This window comes from Rhinoderma darwinii, chromosome 5, assembly GCF_050947455.1.
Source record: "Rhinoderma darwinii isolate aRhiDar2 chromosome 5, aRhiDar2.hap1, whole genome shotgun sequence".
Taxonomy (NCBI): Eukaryota; Metazoa; Chordata; class Amphibia; order Anura; family Rhinodermatidae; genus Rhinoderma; species Rhinoderma darwinii.
Genome location: NC_134691.1, coordinates 188,106,509 through 188,129,551, shown reverse-complemented (window position 1 = coordinate 188,129,551; position 23,043 = coordinate 188,106,509). Strand labels below are relative to the sequence as shown.

Below are 23,043 nucleotides of genomic sequence, written 5' to 3'. Positions count from 1 at the left end.
GTGGCTCAATAAGATTATGGTGATATTATATTTTTCTATAGTTTTTTTTTTTTACATTTTACTACTTTTAAAACAACAAAAACTTTTTGTTAAAAAAAAAAAAATGTTCTTTTCACCACATTCTAAGAGCCATCACTTTTTCTTATTTTTCAGTGGATTAACCCCTTAACGACCAGGGTCGTGTTTTCATTATCACATTTCAAAAGCCATCATTTTTTTTATTTTCCCGTCGATGTAGCTATGTGAGGGTTTGTTTTTAAAGGGACAAGTTGTATTTTTCAATGCCACCAGTTTAGTGTTTTGTTTTCTTAAAATATATGTATAGAAGTGATGGACTTGAACCAGCGATTGTTGATTCCCTTGCGCTATGTACTGCAATACTAATGTATTGCCGTATATAGTGATTTTGACAGTATCCTGTTAAGCCCTTAGTAGTTGTACAAAGATGTCATTAGATCCCTAGGCTGCGATGGTGACCATCGGCACCCTAGATCGCGTCGTCATGGCCGGGGTGTGATATGTCAGAGGGGGCTACCCCTCCTTATTCTAACCCTTTAGATACCTCGGTCGCGATTGACTGTGGCTTCTAAGGGGGTTAAACAGGCGGAATCAAAGTAATATTTGATTCTACCCGTTGCAGTAAGGTGTCCGCTGTATAACACAGCCGACACCCTCTAAGTATGGAGTGAGCTCAGCCAGTCATCCCGCTCAATACTTCCCTTTAGCTGCAGCCACGTACATGTACATGGAATGTCCTTAAGGGGTTAAAGATACCTCTACCATGTCTCTGACACCCATTATAAAAGACAAAATTCAAAAGTATCTTAAAGGGGTTCTCCCATTCTTAAATATCATTTTCATTGTGTAGGTCATAAAAATGAACAATGTTTGCCATTTACATGCTGTTAAAAATCATGATCCAGGGATGAGTTATAACATTTACCTGCATAGTATGGCGCAACATGGTGTTGAAAGTGCATAGCAATGTACATGTCAACCTAATGAGCTGAATGTATACTCAGTCACTCTCCACACAGCCAGTTCTGTGCATCGTTATACCATGTTCACTGCAGGGCAGTCAATATAAATAGCTTTCCTTCCTGCCTGTCGGGGAAGATGCAAAGCCCCTGCAGTAGCATAGCGGTATAACTGAGAAAACTTCCTCTGCAGGGAAAGTTAGAAGTTACTATCTCCTGCGCTTCCAGTGGGGAAAGAAGAATTTTCTGCTTAGTGCACCTCCCCCTACAGCAATCCCCGCTGCGGAAATACTGCTAGAAAAAAGTTCATACTTGCCACATTCTCGTAGCAACGCGTCCCTTTGTTCTCAGAACAGAGTATCGTGTCACTATGACAACAACCGTGGGTACGTATGAACCTTTTCAGAATTTTTCAATCAAAAAAAGCTTTCTTTTATTTTTCTGATTTGCGATTTTTGCGGGGGAATCGCAGCTTTTCTGCTGCTAAAATCGCAATATTTGTCTATTTGTTGCTGGTTTTACCTCCCTATTGCATTCAACAGGGAAAACCTGCGACAGAACAGTAGCAATTCCGCAGCATAAATTAACATGCTGTGGATTAAAAAAAAAAAACGCACTCCAGGTCAAATTATAAACGGTTTCTAAGCAGATTTTTTCCTCTGTGTGTGGATGAGATTTCAAATCTCATCCACATTGCTGCTACTGTAATACACTGTGGATTTTCCACAATGAAATCCATTACAGAAAATCTGCTGTGTCCCTACCCTAAGGCCAGATTCAGACGAGCCTGTGCTTTTTGCACACCCGCCATCTTTATGACACTCGGTTTGGATGTTTGTAAACAGAAAAGCACGTGGTGCTTTTCTGTTTACATTCATTCTTTTACTGTTATTGCGCGAATAACGCGCGTCCCACGGAAGTGCTTCCGTGGGGCATGCGTGATTTTCACGCACCCATTGACTTCAATGGGTACGTGATGGGAGAAAAACGCAGAGATAAAGAACTTGTCGCGCTTTTTACGCAGCGGACAAACGCTGCGCAAAAAACACGGACTGTCTGTACTGCCCCATAGACTTCTATTGGTCTGTGCGTGGCGCGTGAAAACAACGCGGGCTGCACAGACGCAAATCACGTTCGTGTGAATCCGCCCTAAGGCTGGGTTCACACACCCTATTTACGGACGGAATTCGGGCGTTTTAGCCTAGCATTACGTCCGAAAATACGGCTCCAAAGCGTTGGCAAACATTTGCCCATTCATTTGAATGGGTTTGACGATGTTCTATGCTGTCAAGACGGCGCGTAAAAAAGACGCCCGCATCAAAGAAGTGCATGTCACTTCTTGAGACGTAATTGGAGCCGTTTTCCATTGCCTCCATGGAAAAACAGCTCCAATTACGTCCGTAATGGACGCAGCGAAAAACGCATGCACACGCCATTACGTCTGAAATTCCGGAGCGGTTTTCTCCTGAAAACAGCTCCGTAATTTCAGGCGTAACGGAGGCTGCCGTGTGAACATAACCGAACAGTTAAACCGGTCCACTTTATCTTACAGCTGACTTAATTTCCAGAAATCAATTTTGTTTGTATTCTTTGCCCCCTTAGAAAAAAACATTGGTGTAGATCAGAATGAAAAAAAGAGTACTTCAGATAAAAGGTAAGTTTTCAGTTGTCTTAAAAAGTTTGCCTGAGCAAATTAATTGATGGCCTATCCTTAGGATAGGCCATCAATATCTGATCGGTGGGGGTCCCACTCTCGGCACCACTGCTGATCAACTGTTTGAATGGGCCACGACGCTCTGGTGAGTGCTACTTCCCTTTTCATTTCTTACACAGCTCTATACTGTACAATTTCGAAACATTCGTAGCAGCAGAGCATAGTATTACAGCTTCCTGAGGATAGGCCATTAATTTTAGTTCACCGGACAACCCCTTCAATATCACCAAACTAAATTTTCTTACCGTGTATCATAATTTACCTCCGAGCATTGGTAAAAGCTTCTTAAGAGCTTTCTAAGATTTAAAATTGATGGGCTATCGATGTGTAGTCAATGGGAGTGGGTCTGTCCCGATATTCCCACAATCATTAGAACAGTCTGCAGCGCCCCTTTACTGCAGTACCTGACACAGCACGATTCTTGTCATTCTAACTGTGGCTTGTACTACTTCTCAATTCCATTTACTTGTTGGACCAGAAACTCCAATAAAGGAGTAGTATTCTGCTAAGGATACTCTACCCTAAGGATAGGCCATCAGAGTTCTATCCTTATAAACGGAAGTACATATAGAAGGTATTCAACGCAAGCCGTGACCTAGGCCGTACTAATTTATATATTGCACTCGAAACTACCGTATTTTTCGGACTCTAAGACTCCGCTTTTAGCAAGAATAAATCTTGCTAAAAAGCCCCTGCGTCTTTTAGTCGGCAGTCAGGGGACCCAGCAGTACTGGGCCTCCTGACCGCTCCTTACTTAACCCCTTCCCGACCCGTGATGTGCCCCGTTCTATCTTACCCGGCTCCGCTGTCATCCGGCCACTTCCTGCTTACATGGTCGAGTTACGGAAACAGCGCAACTCGCTGAGCTACGCAGTTTCTGTAACTCCCATAGAACTGAATAGTAGTTACGGAAACAGCGTAGCATTCTACGCTGCTTCTGTAACTTCCATTGACCACTTACGGAAACAGAGTAGCTTAGCGAGTTATGCTGTAACTCATCCATGTATTGCAGTGTATTTTACCAGCGATCTAATGATCGCTGGTTCAAGTTCCCTAGGGGAACTAAGAAAATGTATAAAAAAATAAAAAAAAGTTAGATACATTTTCAAGAGTGAATTTTTTTTTAAATGTAAAAAAAAAAAAAATCTCTTTTTTTTTTCCCCAAGCGCAATGTAAAAATAAAAAAAATTGGTATCATTGCATCTATAAGAGTACGAAACTATTACAATAGAGCATTATTTGACTCGCACAGTGAACGGTGTAAAAAAAATAAATTTGAAAACCCCAGAATCGTTGTTTTTTGGTCACCATAGCGCTAAAAAGGGATAAAAAAAACATTGTATGTACCAAAAAAATGGTGCTAATAAAAACTACAGCTCGTCCCGCAAAAACTAAACCCTCACACCGCTCAAATGATGGAAAAATATAAGTTATGGCTTTCAGCATGTGGTGAAACTGAACAAATTATATTTTTTTAACCAATAGTTTTTTCTTTGTAAAAGAAGTAAAACATAATTTTTTGAATTTGTCACTTTTCTACGCTTTCATTCTTAATATAAAATATAAAAATACTTACTCAATCTAAGTGGTTTAAAATTGTTCCCCATTATATGCTTTGCATGTAAACAAAGTCACAAATAATAGGTTTTTCGTCCATCATGCATCATTAAAATAGCGTCTGTGTGTGAGTTCAGATCACCGCTTTATACATGGGTCTATGTGAACTTTTTTTTTTTATCTGTGCGTGTTTCCGCCTTTCAAAACACACTATTGTATCTTGTTGTGTAATGTGTTCACATTATAAATAATTAGAACAGCAGAATGTGCCGCACTAAGGACATGCTTGTAGAGGAATGTTGCAGGTCAAGAGTTGGGGTATGTGCGCACACACTAATTACGTCCGTAATTGACGGACGTATTTCGGCCGCAAGTACCGGACCGAACACACTGCAGGGAGCCGGGCTCCTAGCATCATACTTATGTACGATGCTAGGAGTCCCTGCCTCGCTACAGGACAACTGTCCCGTACTGTAATCATGTTTTCAGTACGGGACAGTTGTCCTGCAGCGAGGCAGGGACTCCTAGCATCGTACATAAGTATGATGCTAGGAGCCCGGCTCCCTGCACTGTGTTCGGTCCGGTACTTGCGGCCGAAATACGTCCGTCTATTACGGACGTAATTAGTGTGTGTGCACATACCCTTATAGTTTACAGGCAATGAATGCATTGATTAGATCCTGAAATTACAAAAGCCCATGAGGAGAGTAAAACAACCGGCCATGGGAAAAAAAGTGGACAATGTTAACCCCTTCAGGACACAGCCGATTTTTTTTTCAAATCTGACATTACTTTATGTGGTAATAACTTCGGAATGCTTTTACCTATCCAAGCGATTCTGAGATTTTCTCGTGGCATGTTGTACTTTATGTTAGTGAAAAAATTTGGTCGATAAATTTGGTATTTATTTCTGAAAAACACCAAAATTTTGAGAAAATGTGCACAAATTAAAATTTTTCTAAATTTAAACGTATCTGCTTGTAAAACAGGTAGTAATACCACCCAAAATAGTTACTAATTAACATTTCCCATATGTCTACTTTATGTTTGCATTGTTTTTTGAACGTCCTTTTAGTTTTCTAGGACGTTACAAGGCTTAGAACTTTAGCAGCAATTTCCCATATTTTAAAGAAAATTTCAAAAGGCCATTTTTTCAGGGACCAGTTCAGTTCTGAAGTGGCTTTGAGGGCCTTATATATTAGAAAGTCCCCATAAAGCACCCCATTTTGAAAACTGCACCCCTCAAAGTATTTGAATCATCATTCACAAAGTGTTTTAACCCTTTAGGCGTTTCACGGGAATTAAAGCAAAGTAGAGGTGAAATTTACAAATTTTTATTTTTTTTGCCGAAATTAATTTGTAAAACATTTTTTTTTTTTTTTTGTAACACAGAAGGTTTTACCAGAGAAATGCAACTCAATATTTGATTACCCAGATTCTGCAGTTTTTAGAAATATCCCACATGAAGTCCTAGTGTGCTAATGTACTGAAACACAGGCCTCAGAAGCAAAGGAGCCCCTAGAGGATTTTGGGCCTTCTTTTTTTTTTTTTTTTTTTAAGAATATATTTTAGGCACCATGTCATGTTTGAAGAGGTCTTGTGGTGCCAAAACAGTGGAAACACCCAAAAAATTACCCCATTTTGGAAACTGCACCTCTTAGGGGTATAGTTAGCACTTTGACCACACAGGTTTTTCACTAAATATATTGGAATTAGGGGCGTGGCCTAGCAGCGCATGTGAGAAGAAGCAGGATCCGGAGCTCCCGCTGCCATTATCCTTAAACTATATCCTGCAGTTGTTAATTTGCACGGTGAACCACTTAAAACGAGAGGAGAAGTGGTGGAGAACCCGGGGACGATATTTCGGAACAAAACCGACACTCATAATGACCCGATCTCGGAAGTCAAAGGCGGCAGAGGACGAGGAGCTGAAGAAGCAAGATGGCGCCGACGCGGGCTCCTTCACGGAGCGCAGAGATGTGAAAGGGGCGGCAGCATCGAGGTTAGAGCGCTTTGCCCGGCACACACCTACGAAGCCTGCTGTAATCAGAGGGCAGATGAGCAGTAGGGAGAGGATGGCGGAGGGTTCAGGCTCCGGGTCCCGGTTTGAGCCACTGAGGACGCAGATGGAGTCGGATGAGGAGGAAAATGGAGAAGGGGTGTCGGATAACCATGCAGACGGATCGGAAGGAGGCATACATGACAAGGCAGTGCCTGGACCCACCTTGGCAGACGTTTTTTTGGCGGTAAGCCAGTGCAATTCTACTCTAGCCAAGCTTACCTGCCAGGTACGGGGGATCAAAGAGGACATTTCTATTATACGACATGACCTGCAGAAAGTGTCTGAACGTACAACGGCGGTGGAGGGTCGGGTCAGTGAGCTGGAAGACAGAATGCTGCCCATGCGGAGAGATGTGAATGCAACGGCTGTGGATGTAAATTACCTTTTGTCCAAAACGGACGACTTGGAGAATCGTTTGCGCCGAAATAATGTGAGGATGGTGGGGATCCCGGAGAAAGTGGAAGGGGCCCATCCAGATTCTTATTTTGAAAAATGGCTGCTAGAAGTGTTTGGCAAAGAATCCTTGACGCCATTGTTTGCAGTGGAAAGAGCACATAGAGTTCCCACTCGACCTGGCCCACCTGGAAGACCGCCCAGGCCAGTTTTGGTGAAATTGCTTCATTACAAAGACCGAGATCTGATTCTTAGGAAAGCCCGGGAACGCCAAGATATTAGTGTGAACGGGGCGAAAATCTCCTTTTATCCAGATTTCTCAGCTGAGATACAGAAGCGACGACTGCAGTTCCTAGATATAAAAAAACGGCTGAGGAATCTTCGAGTCCAATACTCCATGTTATATCCAGCGAAGCTGCGGGTGGTGGCGCTGGGGACTGTCCAATTTTTTTGAAAACCCAAAGGATGTGCTCAGATGGCTGGACAGCCATGAGGATCGTCTTCGTCAGGAGAGGGAAGAAGTTGCTGTGCGCACCTGAAGGTTCCTGATGGGACTGTTGCTGATGGGGGGAGAGGAGAAAGAAATGCGGGTGTACGTTGAAACGCTGAATTGTTGGAGAGGAGTTGAAATCCTTTTATTTTAGAAATAGGCAAGGAAGGGGGGGGAATACTGGAAGGTTGACCGTGATATGATTACTTGAAATGTGAAGATAATATGTATATGCTGTATTCTGGTGGCGGGAGGATCGGAGCTTCTGAAGTACAATGCATAGAATATTTTACATGTATTTATACACTGTGAATAAGGTGCTGAAATGTCTCGATAAGGGCGAATTGTTCGCCTGCCCTGACCCTCTTAGGAGGGTAAGTTTATGGCAAGGTGGGGAGTTGAGGGATATAACAGGGGGGAGGGGGATGTGTTGCGGGGGTGGGGTGGGGGGTGGCCGGTTAAAGCGTGCCGTATTCAGAAGTGTGTTGTATTATATGGTATATCTCAATGTCAAATCCAAGTCTTGTGTAGATGGGGGGAAGGGTAAATTTTATGTCCTGGAATGTCAGGGGTATGGGGGAGGCTACAAAACGCAGGGCTATTTTTGATTCATTGAAAAGACAGTCTGCTGGGGTGATGGGATTGCAAGAGACTCACCTGACCAAAGACACGGCCCATCAGGCGCATAGAACCTGGATTAGGCACAGTTTCCACTCCTTTCATTCCACGTACTCAAGAGGGGTTAGTCTCTTGGTACATCGGAGTCTACCGTTTAGTTGCCTGGACTCATTCAGTGATCGGGAAGGTAGATATGTAGGGGTACATTGTAAACTTTTTAACTGGGAATGTATTATAGTGATACTGTATGTGCCTCCCCCATACTCTGTGGTCCCCATACGGGAAGTGTTCGAGAAATTGGCTGGCTGGCCGATGGTCCCCACTATACTAATGGGGGACTTTAACAATATAATGGATAAGGCGCGTGATAAATTCCTGGGGAATGGAGGGGGAATGGAAGCCGGGATGACATCGTTTGGAAAATATATGACGGAGGTGGGGTTTACGGATGTGTGGCGAGCTAAATGGCCATCTACTGTGCAATATTCCTGTGTCTCTTCTACATATGGATCACTGTCCAGGTTGGATTTGATATTTAGTAATAGTCTGGGAGTTGTGTGTGTTGAAGAGGTGGAATACTTGCCGCGATCGCTGTCAGATCACTCTCCAATGTTAATGAAAGTCAACACCGGTCCTCAGGAGGGAGGACTTAGAATGCATTGGCGGTTAAATCCGTTCTGGATTCAATTGGTAGGGGGGGGAAAAATAGCCTCGAGTCTACAGGAGTATTTTGAATTTAATTCTGGCACGGTGCCTGTCGACGTCTTGTGGGATGCGATGAAGGCATATATTAGAGGAGTATATATACGAGAGATTACGGCTATTAAGAATAGGACTAAACAAATGGGTGTGGAATTGTCAAATAGGGTAACACTAACAGAAGAGAGTCATGTTACACACTGCACGGCAGATACGCTTGCTCAGTGGAAGAATGCCCAGAAACTATTGAGGGACCATGTGATGGAGCAGGCGGCTAATAAACGACTTTTTATGCAACAGAAATATTATGAGGAGGGGGAAATGACAGGTAGATTGTTGGCCACTATAGCTAGGCCTGCACAAGATAGTGCGTTTGTTCATTGCTTACAGGACGGGAAAGGGGGGGGTGGCCAAAGACACAGGAACTGTGCTGAAGGTGTTGAAATCTTACTATACTGAACTATATAGCTCTAAAGTTGACTATACGGGAGCGCTATTGGCAGACTATTTAGAGGGTATGACATGGGCCACGCTGAAGGCAGAAGATAGGGAGGGGCTGGAGGCACCACTAACTCTGGAGGAAATACAACAAGCGGTGAGTTCAATGGCAAATGAAAAGGCACCAGGGCTAGATGGCATACCAGTGGAGCTGTATAAAACCTGCGGTGATGTGCTTCTGCCAGAGTTATTGACAGTGTTTCAGGATGGTTTTGAGAGGGGCTGTCTGCCCCGGTCAATGTCTGAGGCTGCCATAGTAGTTATTCCTAAGGAGGGGAAAGACAAGACTATGCCTGAATCTTATCGGCCAATCTCACTGTTGACCTCAGATGTTAAAATTCTTGCAAAAATTCTTGCCAATAGGCTAACGAAAGTAGTGACCACCATTGTTGGCCCAGACCAGTCAGGGTTTATGCCATCAAAATCTACGGCAGTTAATCTGAGAAGGCTGTTCCTGAATATTCAGGCAGATACTGAAGATGCTCGGTCTAGAGCAGTGTTATCCCTAGATGCCGCTAAAGCTTTTGATAGTGTAGAGTGGGGATATATGTGGGCGGTGATGAAACGCATGGGGTTTGGGAATAACTTTATTACATGGGTACGACTGTTATACAAACAGCCAATGGCAAGAATTCGAGCTAATGGAAGGATGTCTGAGATCTTTGCTCTGGAAAGGGGGACGCGTCAGGGATGCCCGTTATCCCCGTTGTTATTTGCTTTAGCAATTGAGCCCTTAGCGAATGTTGTGAGACAGCATCCGGATATTGAAGGATTTAGATATGGGGACTTAGAGGAGCGTATAGCCTTATATGCGGATGATGTTTTGTTATTTTTAAGGGGACTAGATCGGTCGTTGCCGGCAGTTATGAATGTGCTGGAAAGCTTTGGTAAATTCTCGGGGTTGAGAATCAACTGGAGTAAGTCAGTGCTACTGCCGCTTACCCCTTTGAGTCTGCCGGTGGTGGTGAGAGGGGTGAATATACCCTGTGTGAAGGAATTTAAGTACTTGGGGATTACAGTTTCGGCAAAGGTGCAGGACTTTGTTGCCCTAAATGTAAAAACCCTATTGGAAAAAATCCAAGATAGATCAAAAATTTGGTTGAAGTTACCGCTCTCAGCACTGGGACGGGCGAACTTAATTAAAATGATTTTAATGCCCCAAATCCTCTATGTGATACACAACGCTCCAATGTGGTTACCTAAGTATTGGTTCAGGAGGATTCATAACCTGTTCAGGGACTTGGTGTGGAAAAGGGGGATTCCTCGAATTAAAATGGAAAAATTGCAGTTACCAAAGGAGCAAGGTGGGTTGGCTATCCCAAATGCGTGGGTATATTACTTGGCGGCGCAGTTGCAGCACTTTGCAGGATGGAAAGATAGAGAGGATTGGGATTCCAGGGGGAAGCTGCTATTCTACCTGGGGCAACGCATGAGTATGCTAGAGGCCTTGGAATCCCATAAATTGAAGAGGGAGGCGAGAGGAAAACCTACCTTGTTATTGCTTCATAAGGTTTGGTGGGAATGTAAGGCCTTACTGGGAGTTACGGGGTGCTCTAATTACATGCCCATCTGGAACAATCCATACCTTGGGGAGGTTAGCACACTGGAGGGATTTCAGGAGTGGGAGCAAAATGGAGTTCGAATGGTGAGTCAGCTATATGATGAGGGAATTTTTAAACCTTTCTCACAGCTTCAGGAAGAGTTTGGCCTCCCCCATAGGTTATTTTATCAATACCTTCAACTGCGGCATGCGGCACAAGCACAGGCAAGGGTGCTGGATATGGGTTGTTCCAGTATGGGAGTGGTGGAACAGATACTGGGGGCAAAAGACACAAAAGGGCTTATATCTCTAGTATATGGCACGCTGCTTCTTAAATTTCTAGGAGATCCGATGGCAGAAGTTAAAACAAAATGGGAAAGAGATGTGGGAACATTGACAGAGGACGAGTGGGGGGAAATATTAGAGTCACCGAAAGTCCTCTCCCTTAGTGTGGCGCATAGGAGGTCGCAGCTTTTTCTCCTACACAGAGTGTATAGAACACCTAAGGTGCTCTGGCAAATGCGGCTTAGATCTACAATGGAATGTCAAAGATGTTTATTGGATGGGGCAGATCTGAAACACATGTTCTGGAGTTGTCCAAGGTTGCACGGATACTGGGGAGAGATTAAAGAAATGGTGTCTCGGATATATGGCAGGGAATTCCCACTGGATCCTAAGATATACCTGTTGGGCTGCATGGGAGGGGTGGAAGAAGATAGGGCTGAATTGTTATCCATTAAAAAAGTACTATATCACGCAAGAAAATTGATTGCTAAATACTGGCTGCAGGGGGATCCCCCGGAGGTTTCTGAACTAGTGAGTTATGTTACCTATACGGTGGCTTTGGAGCGAAGAATATATATGAAACGTGGAGCGATTCATAAATATGATAAGCAATGGGGTAAATGGGCACAATACTATGGATTGGGAGGTCAATAAAAGTGGAGTGAGATATATCAAGGGATAGAGACACGGACGCGCAGGGGGGGAAGGGGTGTAGAAGGGAGTTAAGGTTGGGGGGTGGAGATGTTATTAAAGAACCATATGGGAAATATGTAATGTATACACAGAATTTATACGAAAAGATGATATGTGTAATGTAAATTTTATTTCTCTGCTGAAAGTGGATTTATAGCAGATGACAGATGTATATTGTGTATTTTCAATAAACAGTTGTTTGATTTAAAAAAAAAAATATATTGGAATTAGTCTGTAAAAATTAAAATCTACTTTTTTTCTGAAAAAACATAGAAATGATTAATTTTTACAAGGAATAAAGGAAAAAAAGAACCACAACAGTTGTAAAGCATTTTCTCCTGATTACGGCAATACCCTATATGTGGTAATAAACAGCTGATTGGACCCATGGCAGTGCTCAGAAGGGAAGGAACGCCATTTGGATTTCTGATTTTGCTGGATTGGTTTTCGGTGCCATGTCGCGTTTGCAACGCCCTGGAGGGACCAAAACAGTGGAAAACCCCCAAAAGTGACCCCATTTTGGAAACACACCTCAAGGAATTTTTCTAGGCGTATAGTTAGCATTTAGACCCCAAGGATTTTTTGCAGAATTTATTGGAATTAGGCCGCGAAAGTGAATATCACAATTTTTCCCACTAAAATGTTGCATTTTCACAAGGGAGAAAAGAGAAAAAAAAAAAATAATTTTTGTAAAGCAATTTCTTCCGGGTACAGAAATACCCCACATGTGGTCATACGTTTTTTTTCATTAGAAATGAATTAAAGTGTAGCTAAACGTTCGACAAACTTCTGACATGTCAAGTTTGGATTGGTGGGGGTCTGAGCACTGAGACCCCCACCAATCGCTAGAACGAAGCAGCTGAAGCACTAGTGTGAGGGCCCAGCTGCTTTGTGCCTGTTCGGCTTTTTCCGGAAATGAATGTATTGGTGTACGGACTCAATACAAAGTCTATGAGCCCGTACTCTGATACATTTATTTCTGGAAAAAGCCGAACAAACGAAGCAGCTGGGCGCTCACACGAGTGCTTCATTCTAGCGATTGGTGGGGGTCTCCGTGCTCGGACCCCCACCAATCCAAACTTCTGACATGTCACTTTGACATGTCAGAAGTTTGTCGAATGTTTAGCTACACTTTTTAACCCTTTCAGGAGTAATCCATTTTTGTGCTTTCTTATTTTCGTTTTTCACTCTCCGCCTTCCAAGAGCCATAAGTTTTTTTTCTTTTTCCGTCAGAGTGGTGTGAGGGCTTATTTCTTGCAGGAGTTCTAGTATCTATTGACATCATTTAAAGTACCATAAAATGTACTGGGAAACTGAGAAAAAATTATTTGCGGGCTGAAATTGGAAAAAAATCTGATTCCATTTTTTGGGTGTTTTCGTTTTCACAGCTTTCGCCGTGCGGAAAAAACAAACTTTACTTTATTCTGCGGCTCGATACAATTACGGTGATACCAAATTTATATAGTATTTTTTTTTAATATATATATTATACTACTTTTACAAAGAAAAATCTAATTGTTAAAATAAAAATTGCTTTGGTCTTATTTTTTGCGGGACGAGCTGTAGTTTTTATTTGTACTGTTGTTTGGTACATTAAAAAGTGATCAAAAAGTTGTATTGGCGATGGTCCACTGACCGGAGACAGCTGACCTCCCGGTTCCTGGACACTGTCCGTTAAGACAGTGTGCGCCATGAACCGCTCCGCAACTGTACGTCCTGGTGCGGGACAGCGACCCCTCTCCAGGACGTACAGTTGCGGCACAGTGCGGGAAGAGGTTAAAAACCATCTTTGGACTAGTTTTTAAAAATCATGTTGGTCCCGTCCCAGCCAACCCCATAAAGCATAACTTCAACTAAACCGTAGACTATATAAAGAGGTTAAGGTAAAAACTTTGGCATGCTTGATTTGGAATGCTCTAATTTTTGTATGCAGTTTAGCAAAACTATTTTTATATTTGTAAAATGTTTATATTGGGTTTGTGTATCTTTTGTTATTAAAAAAAAAAATATGTATTTTTTTTCTTTACTGAAGAATTCAATCGGATTGTCCAGAATATAAGGTAAGACAATGAAATACATGCAACTTTTATGTGACTGTTTTGTGAGCAAGTATAAAGTAAAAAAACAAAACTTACATGGTGTAACAAAAGACTTTGTGCCACCATCTATTGTCATTTGTTTTTTCATCTTGAGTTTAAGCGGCACACTTATCAGTAATTGAATATCAATTTCTCCCACACAATTTTACTTTATTCAATGGGTTTTCCCACTGTAGTAGAGGATGACATATTCCTAGCATATGCCATCACTTACAGGTCCGTGTGGGTCCGACTGATGGTACCGCAATGATCTTCAGTAAAGGAGCAGGGATAGCTCTGGCCACCCGCTGTACATGGAACTACAACACAGTCCCATTTACTTTAAGGGTATGTTCACACGCTGAGCCAAAAACTTCTGAAAATACGGAGCTGTTTTCAAGGGAAAACAGCACATGATTTTCAGAAGTTTTTCGCGCCGTTTTCGCGGCCGTTTTTGGAGCTGTTTTCAATAGTCTATGAGAAAACTGCTCCAAAAACGCCCCAAGAAGTGTCCTGCACTTTTGACGAGGCTGTAATTTTACGCGTCTTTTGACAGCGACGCGTAAAATGACAGGTCGTCGGCACAGTTTATCGGCAAACCCATTGAGAGCAATGGGCAGATGTTTGCCAACGTATTGGAGCCGTCTTTTCAGGCGTAATTCGAGGTGTAAAACACCTCCATTATGCCTGAAAATAGGTCGTGTGAACCCAGCCTTAGGGTATGTGCGCACACACTAATTACGTCCGTAATTGACGGACGTATTTCGGCCGCAAGTACCGGACCGAACACAGTGCAGGGAGCCGGGCTCCTAGCATCATACTTGTGTACGATTCTAGGAGTCCCTGCCTCGCTGCAGGACAACTGTCCCGTACTGAAAACATGATTACAGTACGGGACAGTTGTCCTGTAGCGAGGCAGGGACTCCTAGCATCGTACATAAGTATGATGCTAGGAGCCCGGCTCCCTGCAGTGTGTTCGGTCCGGTACTTGCGGCTTAAATACGTCCGTCAATTACGGACGTAATTAGTGTGTGTGCACATACCCTTATAGTGCTGTATTTCTAGTCCTTGAACAGTGGGTTGGACAAGATTTTCTTGATCGGCAATAATCCCAGAGGTTGGATCCCCACGGATCATATAATTTTGGTATGTTTTAGTGATATGCTATAACATTATAAGATAGAAATTCCTCCTGAATTAAAATCTTTGTATTAAAACACCTGTACAGATTTGGGGTATTGTCATGGTATGGTAACGACCTCAGAACTCCTGTTGCGCACACAGTACTGCTGCCTATCATTAGAGATTCAGCAGGATGCCAACACCTGTACTTCCAGGGATCTCCGCTCTGGTGTTACCTGTATTTTTAGAAGCCAGTGGGGAGGAATGCTGCCCCAGGGTACTGGAACAGTGACTGGACAGAGGTGTCAGATTCTCGCCAAATTGGGCACCCATTGTCCAAGAAGGGCAGGGGTAAATGCATGTTTTTAAATGGGAGTTTCCAAGTGCATACTTTATAAACCAAGTTATCTTTACCACGCTTCCGCTACCTGGTTTTTACTACTCTCGACCATTTACGTATTGGTCTGCACGTATCCATCAGCCTAGCCACTTATATTACAAACACTAATATAAAGGGCTCGGCCAGTGGATATTTACCAGTACTTGTAGATTAAAAAACAGCTTAGATACTGAGACACACAGTGCACCCTGTAGATAGTGCCACAGTGCCCCTTATAGATCATGCTAGATATGTAGATAGTGTCACACGCTACAACAAGCACACTCACCTGTCCATATTCCCATGCCGTCCTCCAGTGATAAAGGCAGCCTGGTCCCTTTTCCGACGCGATTTATGTAATTGTGCCACCTCCATCACAAGTAAACCGCTGAATAGCAGGAGAGGGAACTGATGGCTCCTTCACCTCGCCAACGTTGTCAATTGTATCTGGTCCTATGGATCAATAATCTGGCCCTGGTCATGTGGGTTTCTGGGCAACTGGAACACGAACATTTCCCCCTATCCCACCGGGATTTTATTTATTTTTTTCTTGCCATGTGTGCTTTGGGATGGCGGAGACTGCTGTAATGGAGCCTCAGCCACTCCAAACTCGTTCTGTCCCTCAGACCTGTTTCAATACATATTGCCTCTTCTTTTTAGATGGGGGGGGGGGGGGCGACTATCCCGCTGAATAATATTGTTTTAGGGGGAGTTTTTCTTTTACGTTTAAGCTTTGGTGATTATATTTGTATTTATTTTACTATAGGAATGTGAAACTGGAAGTAATTTGAAACCTAATGGATTTAGAAGCCCCTATAAAATCACATGTAATAAGGATTTCTATGATTTCCTGGTAAGTTATTCCTTTGCATCTGCACTGAATGCAAATGGTAGCATCTTTTCATTTATTTTTCATTTGATATGAATGTTTGTTCTAATTATACACAGATGCTCTGGTTTTGCACATTATTACAATTGAAAGTGTGTGTGTGTGTGTGTGTGTGTGTGTGTGTGTGTATATATATATATTTATTTAATACAGTCCAAATACAGATGAACACAGCACTCCAACACACCTATATATTAGGCCATGTGCTCGTTACCCGAACTTGAATATAAAACGACCATGGAACGAAGTATCGGCACCAGGACTTCAGAGAAGATGAAACGGGGTGGATTTATTCACCTCAAGTGAGCGACGTTTCGGTTCATCACAGAATCTTTCTCAAGCTACAACATACTGCACAGTGTCATTATAAATAGGAAGTACATAAAACAATTCACAAGAACCTATTTGATTTGATGTGCAAGTATATAGATATGAATTCTAACCCATATCAAAAGACAATTATTTAAAGTGCATAACCTTCACAGTAGATTGATATAAAAAAATGCAATATATGTGAATACATAGTGTATACAAATTGTGGACAGTGACTTAATTTGCAATCCTGTTGATTCGGAAAGGTGGTGCAGAGGCCAATTTGAAAGATATTTATATATATATATATATATATATATATATATATATATATAAATCTCACAGATCGTATATCACCGGTTCCAGACACATCAGTAGTACTGTGTCCGCGCGCATGCTCAAAGATGGCGTCCACTCCGGAAGTTAGGTCAAGTGGAATGCGTATGACCAAAAGATCACTATTACGCATGCGCACAAACTGCACTTGCGTTCCAGCCGTTCTGCGCATTCGCGAGCTACGGCGCTAATATAAATATAAGATTTAAATAGAGAAAATTATGCAAAAGAAGAGAAAAAGCTGCACAAGTAAATCCATGAGCAGTGCTGCATCCAATAGATGCAGCAGATGGCATGGATTTAAAGGGCAGAGAACTAACATTTGTGACCCCAACATCAAATCAATCATATATGGACTAGATAACCTGATGTATTGTCAACTATAGCTACACTCACTATCTAGTCTTGTCGGACTTTCAAAATTACTGGGGCTAATATCACCACCACTGGGGATTTCAAATAAACGCACACCCGTAACATCAAGGGATAAATTAGATACTGCCAGTATACACTAATTATTTGATAGAGAGGAGCTCACTTTGTTTTTAATATGTATATGGAAAGCAATTTGGATAAAGGGAGACTCTGCTATATATTTCACAGCAATTCTGCACTCCATCCCTTTATTCTGGAACTAAATTGAAAAGCCAATATACATCTATTTTTAGTTGTGACATTACGACCCAGGGAAAATGGGACTCTGCTACTTTCCAACAGCCATAAAATTGCTTCACAAAGAAGTGTATATCTGAAAGATACAGAAGAGAAAAAAGTTAATATACAGTATTTATAAGCACATACACAGTAGAATTGGGTAAAAGTACATGCAGAAAAAGGTCCAAGTTAGATCCTAAATCACACATGTACGTGAACTAGCTATACCTTCAAGTGAACTCACCAACTGCAACCCCCAGGAACCAAGGCAAGCTATCGCCCAATGTTCTAAATATGTGGACCATATAGATATTCTACATTTAGCCCCTTGGGAGACCTGGTTTCCAACCTATATATCCACTCCAACTCCTTTTTTTTAAGGGCCAACTCTCTATCGCCGCCACCTCTCATTTGGGGGTACGGAATCTATAATTCTAAATTTTACTTGTGAGACCCCATGTTTGCTTTCCAAAAAATGTCTTGACACTATAAGGCTATGTTCACACGGGGTATTTTGCCGAGTTTTTTGACGCGGAAACCGCGTCGCAAAACTCGGCAAAAACGGCCCGAGAACGCCTCCCATTGATTTCAATGGGAGGCGTCGGCGTCTTTTTCCCACGAGCAGTAAAACTGCCTCGCGGGAAAAAGAAGCGACATGCCTTATCTTCGGGCGCTTCCGCCTCTGACCTCCCATTGACTTCAATGGGAGGCAGAGAAAGCGTATTTTGCGCTGTTTTATGCCCGCGGCGCTCAATGGCCGCGGGCGAAAAATGGCGCGAAAATCAGCGTGCACTGAGGAAAATCTGCCTCAAAGTTCCAAACTGAATTTTGAGGCAGATATTCCTCCCCCAAAATACTCCGTGTGAACATAGCCTAAATCCCATTTCTTTGTGTTGATATTGGATTTATGATTCCTCATCCTGAGGGTCACTTCTGTTGTGGTCTCACCAACATAGTGAAGACCACAAGGGCAGTTTAACAGGTAGATTGCAAATGATGTCTTACATGTAAAGAAACCTTTCATGTTCATTAATCTACCAGTTTGTGGATAATTAAAGCCTGTCTCTGAGGAGCCAAAAAGGTTTGTCTCTTACGGTTTGACCCAATATCAGCCTTCACTGCACTATATTTTTAATTGTTTTGCCCCTTCTATAGGCCATCATAGGTCTCTCTGGGAACTCAACAATTTTAGGAAAAGCCCTACTTAATACATTACTGTCCTTCCTCAGAATATCACCAATCTATGGACTGATCGTAGAAAAAGTTGAAATGAAGGGTATATGGACCTTCTTTTTCTTAGTTACATTGCCACTGAAAAGGTCATGTCTGTCCAGCATCCGTTCCTTTTCGTTTGTTCATCTCTAAAATATTTTTGGGATACCCCTGATCAACAAATTTTAAGCACATTTGATTAAGCCGTGAGGTTAGCTTGTCTTCTTGACTCAGTACCCTCTTGAGTCTAATAAACTGGCTAAAGGGCAATGATTTCAACATTGTCCTGGGATCTCCGCTTGTATAATGTAAAAGATTATTTCTATCTGTTTGTTTTTTTTTAAAGAGATCAGTAATTAAGCTGTTACCAGATATTGAAATTTGTGTATCCAGGAATTCAATGGATGAAGTAGAGTAAGACATAGTGAACTTAATTGTGGAGTTCATACCATTCAAAAATATGAAGAATTCTTGTAATTGACTTATCGAACCGGTCCAGATGAGGAAGACGTCGTTTATGTACTGCCACCACCGCAGCACTTGACTGAAGTGGTGGGATACATAGACGAGGTCCTCCTCAATCTGCCGCTTAAAGATATTTGCATATGTGAGTGCCATATTGGACCCCATTGCCATCCCTCTTCTGCAAATAGAATCTATCTCCTACCAGAAAATAATTTTTCCTAAGGATAAACTCAGGAAGCGATCTGACAAATGTAATTTTTTCATCCGGAAAACCTGACTTCTCTAAATAGAAAAGTGAGGCATCAATGCCCTGTGGGTGATCAATTGAGGTATAAAGACTCCCCACATCAAGGGTATCCAGGACCGGCCGGCCGGCCAGGAACCATAAGATCATGGATCCTGACCAGGAAGTCCGTGGTGTCCTTGATGTGAGAGTCCGCACCAATGGCAAATTGCCTTCGGCCTCATGCAGACGACCGTAGCCATGTGCACAGCCGTGATATTCGGGTCGGCCGGGGGCGAAGTGTCGCCCGCAAATCTCGGGCCGTGCACATGGCCGCGGCCATTATTTGCTATAAGCCTGGACCATGAACGAACCGTGGAAACCACGGTCGTGTGCATGGCCCCATAGGAATGAATGGGGCCGCAATTCTCCCATGGATTTTCGGGGGAATTGCGGCCGCAAAAGCACGTTCATGTGCATGGGGCCTTAGGTTCTTATCTATGAACATTGCTTCAGGGACAAACAAAGAAGCACTTCCTGACACAATGCGGAGCCCTGGAGGCCTGACGGGATCTTTATGAATCTTCGGCAGAAGAACACCAATGTAACCTAAACTGCTAAATGTAAATAAATATGCATTACATGCTAAATCTACTTATAATAGGGAGGTTCTTGGCGCACTTTTTGTTCAAAATGTGTGGGCCCACCTGCCACGACAAGGCGTCCTCCATAAGTGGGGACCAACTCTGCACATACACCCAGAACTGGGACTAAGCCTACATATATCTGGGGATGGTAGGAACCAGCATTCAATTTTAAATCGCCCAGGGCAGAATGTGAGGAGTGAAAGATAAAAAAATGGAGGCAGTCACCAACCCCACATATGAATCACATAACACAAAAGTTTGAACAGCACATTCCAGCAAAATGAAACAAAACGTTTATATAGTCAAAGAACGCCTTTGACTGCAAATTTATACAGCACACAAGAAAATGGCGACAGCACACTGCGAACACCAATGTAACCTAAATCGCTAAATATAAATAAATATGCATTACATGCTAAATCTACTTACAATAGGAGGTTCTTGCTGGTCCCTAAAAATTAGGTTCTTGATAACCACCTCTTCAAATGCCAGGAAAGTTCCCCTCTGGCCTTCACATCGACATATATTCCATACGCATTGTACAATGCTATCTGTATGATGTGCACGGCCAGCTTATACCACACCCTCGATTTCCGCATGGTGCTGTAGGGCTTCAGGACTTGTTCCTACAATGTACCTATTGTAGTCCAGGATGCAGTCTGGTTTGGGGGTCTCTGTACTGGTACCTCGCACAGGTACATGGGTACTGGTGTGGCCATGTATTGTCAATACAAGGACATCTTTCTTATCCTTATACTTGACACAGAAAATATTGCTGCTAGATTGTACCCTGCTCTCACCCCTTATGAGTGTTTGCCCAAGCAGCGCCTTAGGGAGGCCTTTCAGATTTTTTTCTAGCCGTGCCGCATGCCACAGTACTACTGGAAGTGAGGCACTTAGAGTGGGACGCTGGTATAAAAATTATACAGGTAGAGGTGGTAACCCTGGTCCAGCAGTGGATGCACCAAATCACACACAATTTGGGTGTTCACTCCCAGTAACGGGGGGCATTCTTGGGGCTGAATACGGTGTCCTTCCCTTCATATATCCTAAATCTGTAAGTAAACCCTGATGCACTCTCGCACAGCTTATACATCTTCACGCCATACCTTGCCCTCTTACTCGGCAGGTACTGGCGGAATTGAAGGCTCCCTTTAAAATGTACAAGGGACTCATCGACAGAAATACACTTCTCGGGGGTGTATGCTTGGGCAAACCGGCACTGAAATGTACTAATAAGGGTCTATGTTTATACAAACTGTCAAAACTGCGGTCATCTCGGGGTGGGCACTGCTCATTATCAGCATAATGTAAGAAGCGAAGTATTGCCTCATAACGCATCCTGGACATGGCCATGCGGTACATCGGGGTGTGGTATAAGATGTTTGTGCTCCAGTAGGTCCTAATGGATGGCTTTTTCAGAAGTCCCATGTTCAAGTGCAGTCCCCAGAACTTGCCCAACTCTGCTGCATCTACAGGAGTCCACCTGTGGGATTGGGCATAAAATTATGTGGGGTTCTTTGTTACATACTGTTAAGCATATAAATTTGTCTGGGACACCATAAGCTCTATAAAGTGATCAGTGATAAGGAACTTGAAAAAGTCCATCTCTCTGAGCCCTGCCGTGTTAAATTTGATCCCTGTACTGCCAGTGTACTCAGGGTTTTGGGGTTCATAATTGTCTGGTGTGAGCGACCAAATGGGATCACTTCGCTCAGGGGTATCACTTGTTGCGCGGTCACTTGTCTCGGGGGTTTCAACTGTGGTGGTGGTCCTGGGGCGTCTCCTCGGGGGTCCCTCCTCTTCATCACTGGATGAGGAGGTCGACAAATAAAACAGAGTCTAACCATCCGACGAGTCTGTGTTGGAGACAAGAAATGAATATGCCTCTTCGGCAGTAAATGTCCTTTGGGACATGTTTGTTGTGCTAAGATAAAATGTATACAGCAAAAAAAATAAAAAATAGACTGCTACCTAAAGTAGCACAAAAGCGTGTTTGTTTTTTTGTTTTTTGAGAAACAGTGGACTTCCCTGACACTAAACCTATCTTGATTACTCCGAGCTTCCCAAACGCTAAACCTAACTACGGTGATGGATCCCTAACGCTGAACCTAACTACATTGACAGATTCCTGACGCTATACCTAACTACGCTTTTTGACGGTTCCCTGACACTAACCCTAATGCTCTAATACTAAACTAACCAGTTAAATTGTCTAAACTTCTTTTTTTTTTTTGGAGGGTTTTTTTTTAAATTTAATTTTTATATATTTTTTTTGTTTTATATATTTTATAAAGAAAAAAATATTCCCCAGGGACCAAGAAATTTGGCCCTGAAGACTTAAGTGGTCAGTGATAGGAGATCACTGACCAATAACTTGGAAGGACCACAAAGAGGAAGGGAACAGGAGAGGCTAGTGGGAAGCAGAAAAGTGACATTTTTTTAACTTTTTCGCTATTTCTGCACACAACCGCTCTGAACGCCTCTCGAACTCCAACAGACACATTCAGGGCGGGTGCGGCAGGATGTGATGTCAGGGAGAGTAAGTTTAGACACTGATCGCCGCTATTGGACAGTTAGGCCCCATGCACACAACCGTGCCCGCAATCACGGCCCGCGATTGCGGGCACGGCCGGCCGCTGACTGACAGCCGCATTTTCGGGCCGTGCTCCCATACAAAGTATGGGAGCACGGCCCGCAAAATGCGAAAGAACGGACATGTTCCATAATTCCCGGAACATTTCCACGGCACGGACACCCTTCCGTAGTGCTACGGAAAGGTGTAAGTGTTCAATGAAAGTGAATGGCTCCGTTTTTGCGGACCGCAATTGCGTTTTTTTACGGTCGTGTGCATGGGGCCTTAGTCAGTGACTAACCAATAGCGGCGATTTTGAAGGCGGGACCATCTCGCTCTGTTTAATGCTTGACATACTATTATGTCATGGAACGTGAACGATGCACTTACCATGACATAATAGTATGTCCTGGAGCGTTAAGGGATTAATGGCCATCACACGGCTGCACTAAAACCTATTAACCCAAATGTGGCTATTCACACGGCCAATTTTTTGACGTCCCGTTCACACGGCCCGTACAATTCAATGGGACTGTGTAGAAAACGTCCGTCACTTGGGTGTCATCCGAGGGAATGCTGTTTAACCCCTTCCCCCTGCTGGCATTCTGGGCCCTAATGTCCAAGC

General features: G+C 43.0%; 1 protein-coding gene across 2 annotated transcripts in view; it reads left to right on the top strand.

The window, feature by feature from the left end:
- LOC142651752 (uncharacterized) overlaps nt 1-23,043 on the top strand; it is a 296,323-nt gene that overhangs the window by 193,934 nt on the left and 79,346 nt on the right. For both annotated transcript variants that reach the window (XM_075826806.1, XM_075826805.1), the window contains 3 exons: nt 2,580-2,631; nt 13,559-13,586; nt 15,872-15,958. In XM_075826806.1, coding sequence (XP_075682921.1) covers nt 2,580-2,631; nt 13,559-13,586; nt 15,872-15,958 — 167 coding nt within the window. The remainder of the gene's footprint in view (nt 1-2,579; nt 2,632-13,558; nt 13,587-15,871; nt 15,959-23,043) is intronic.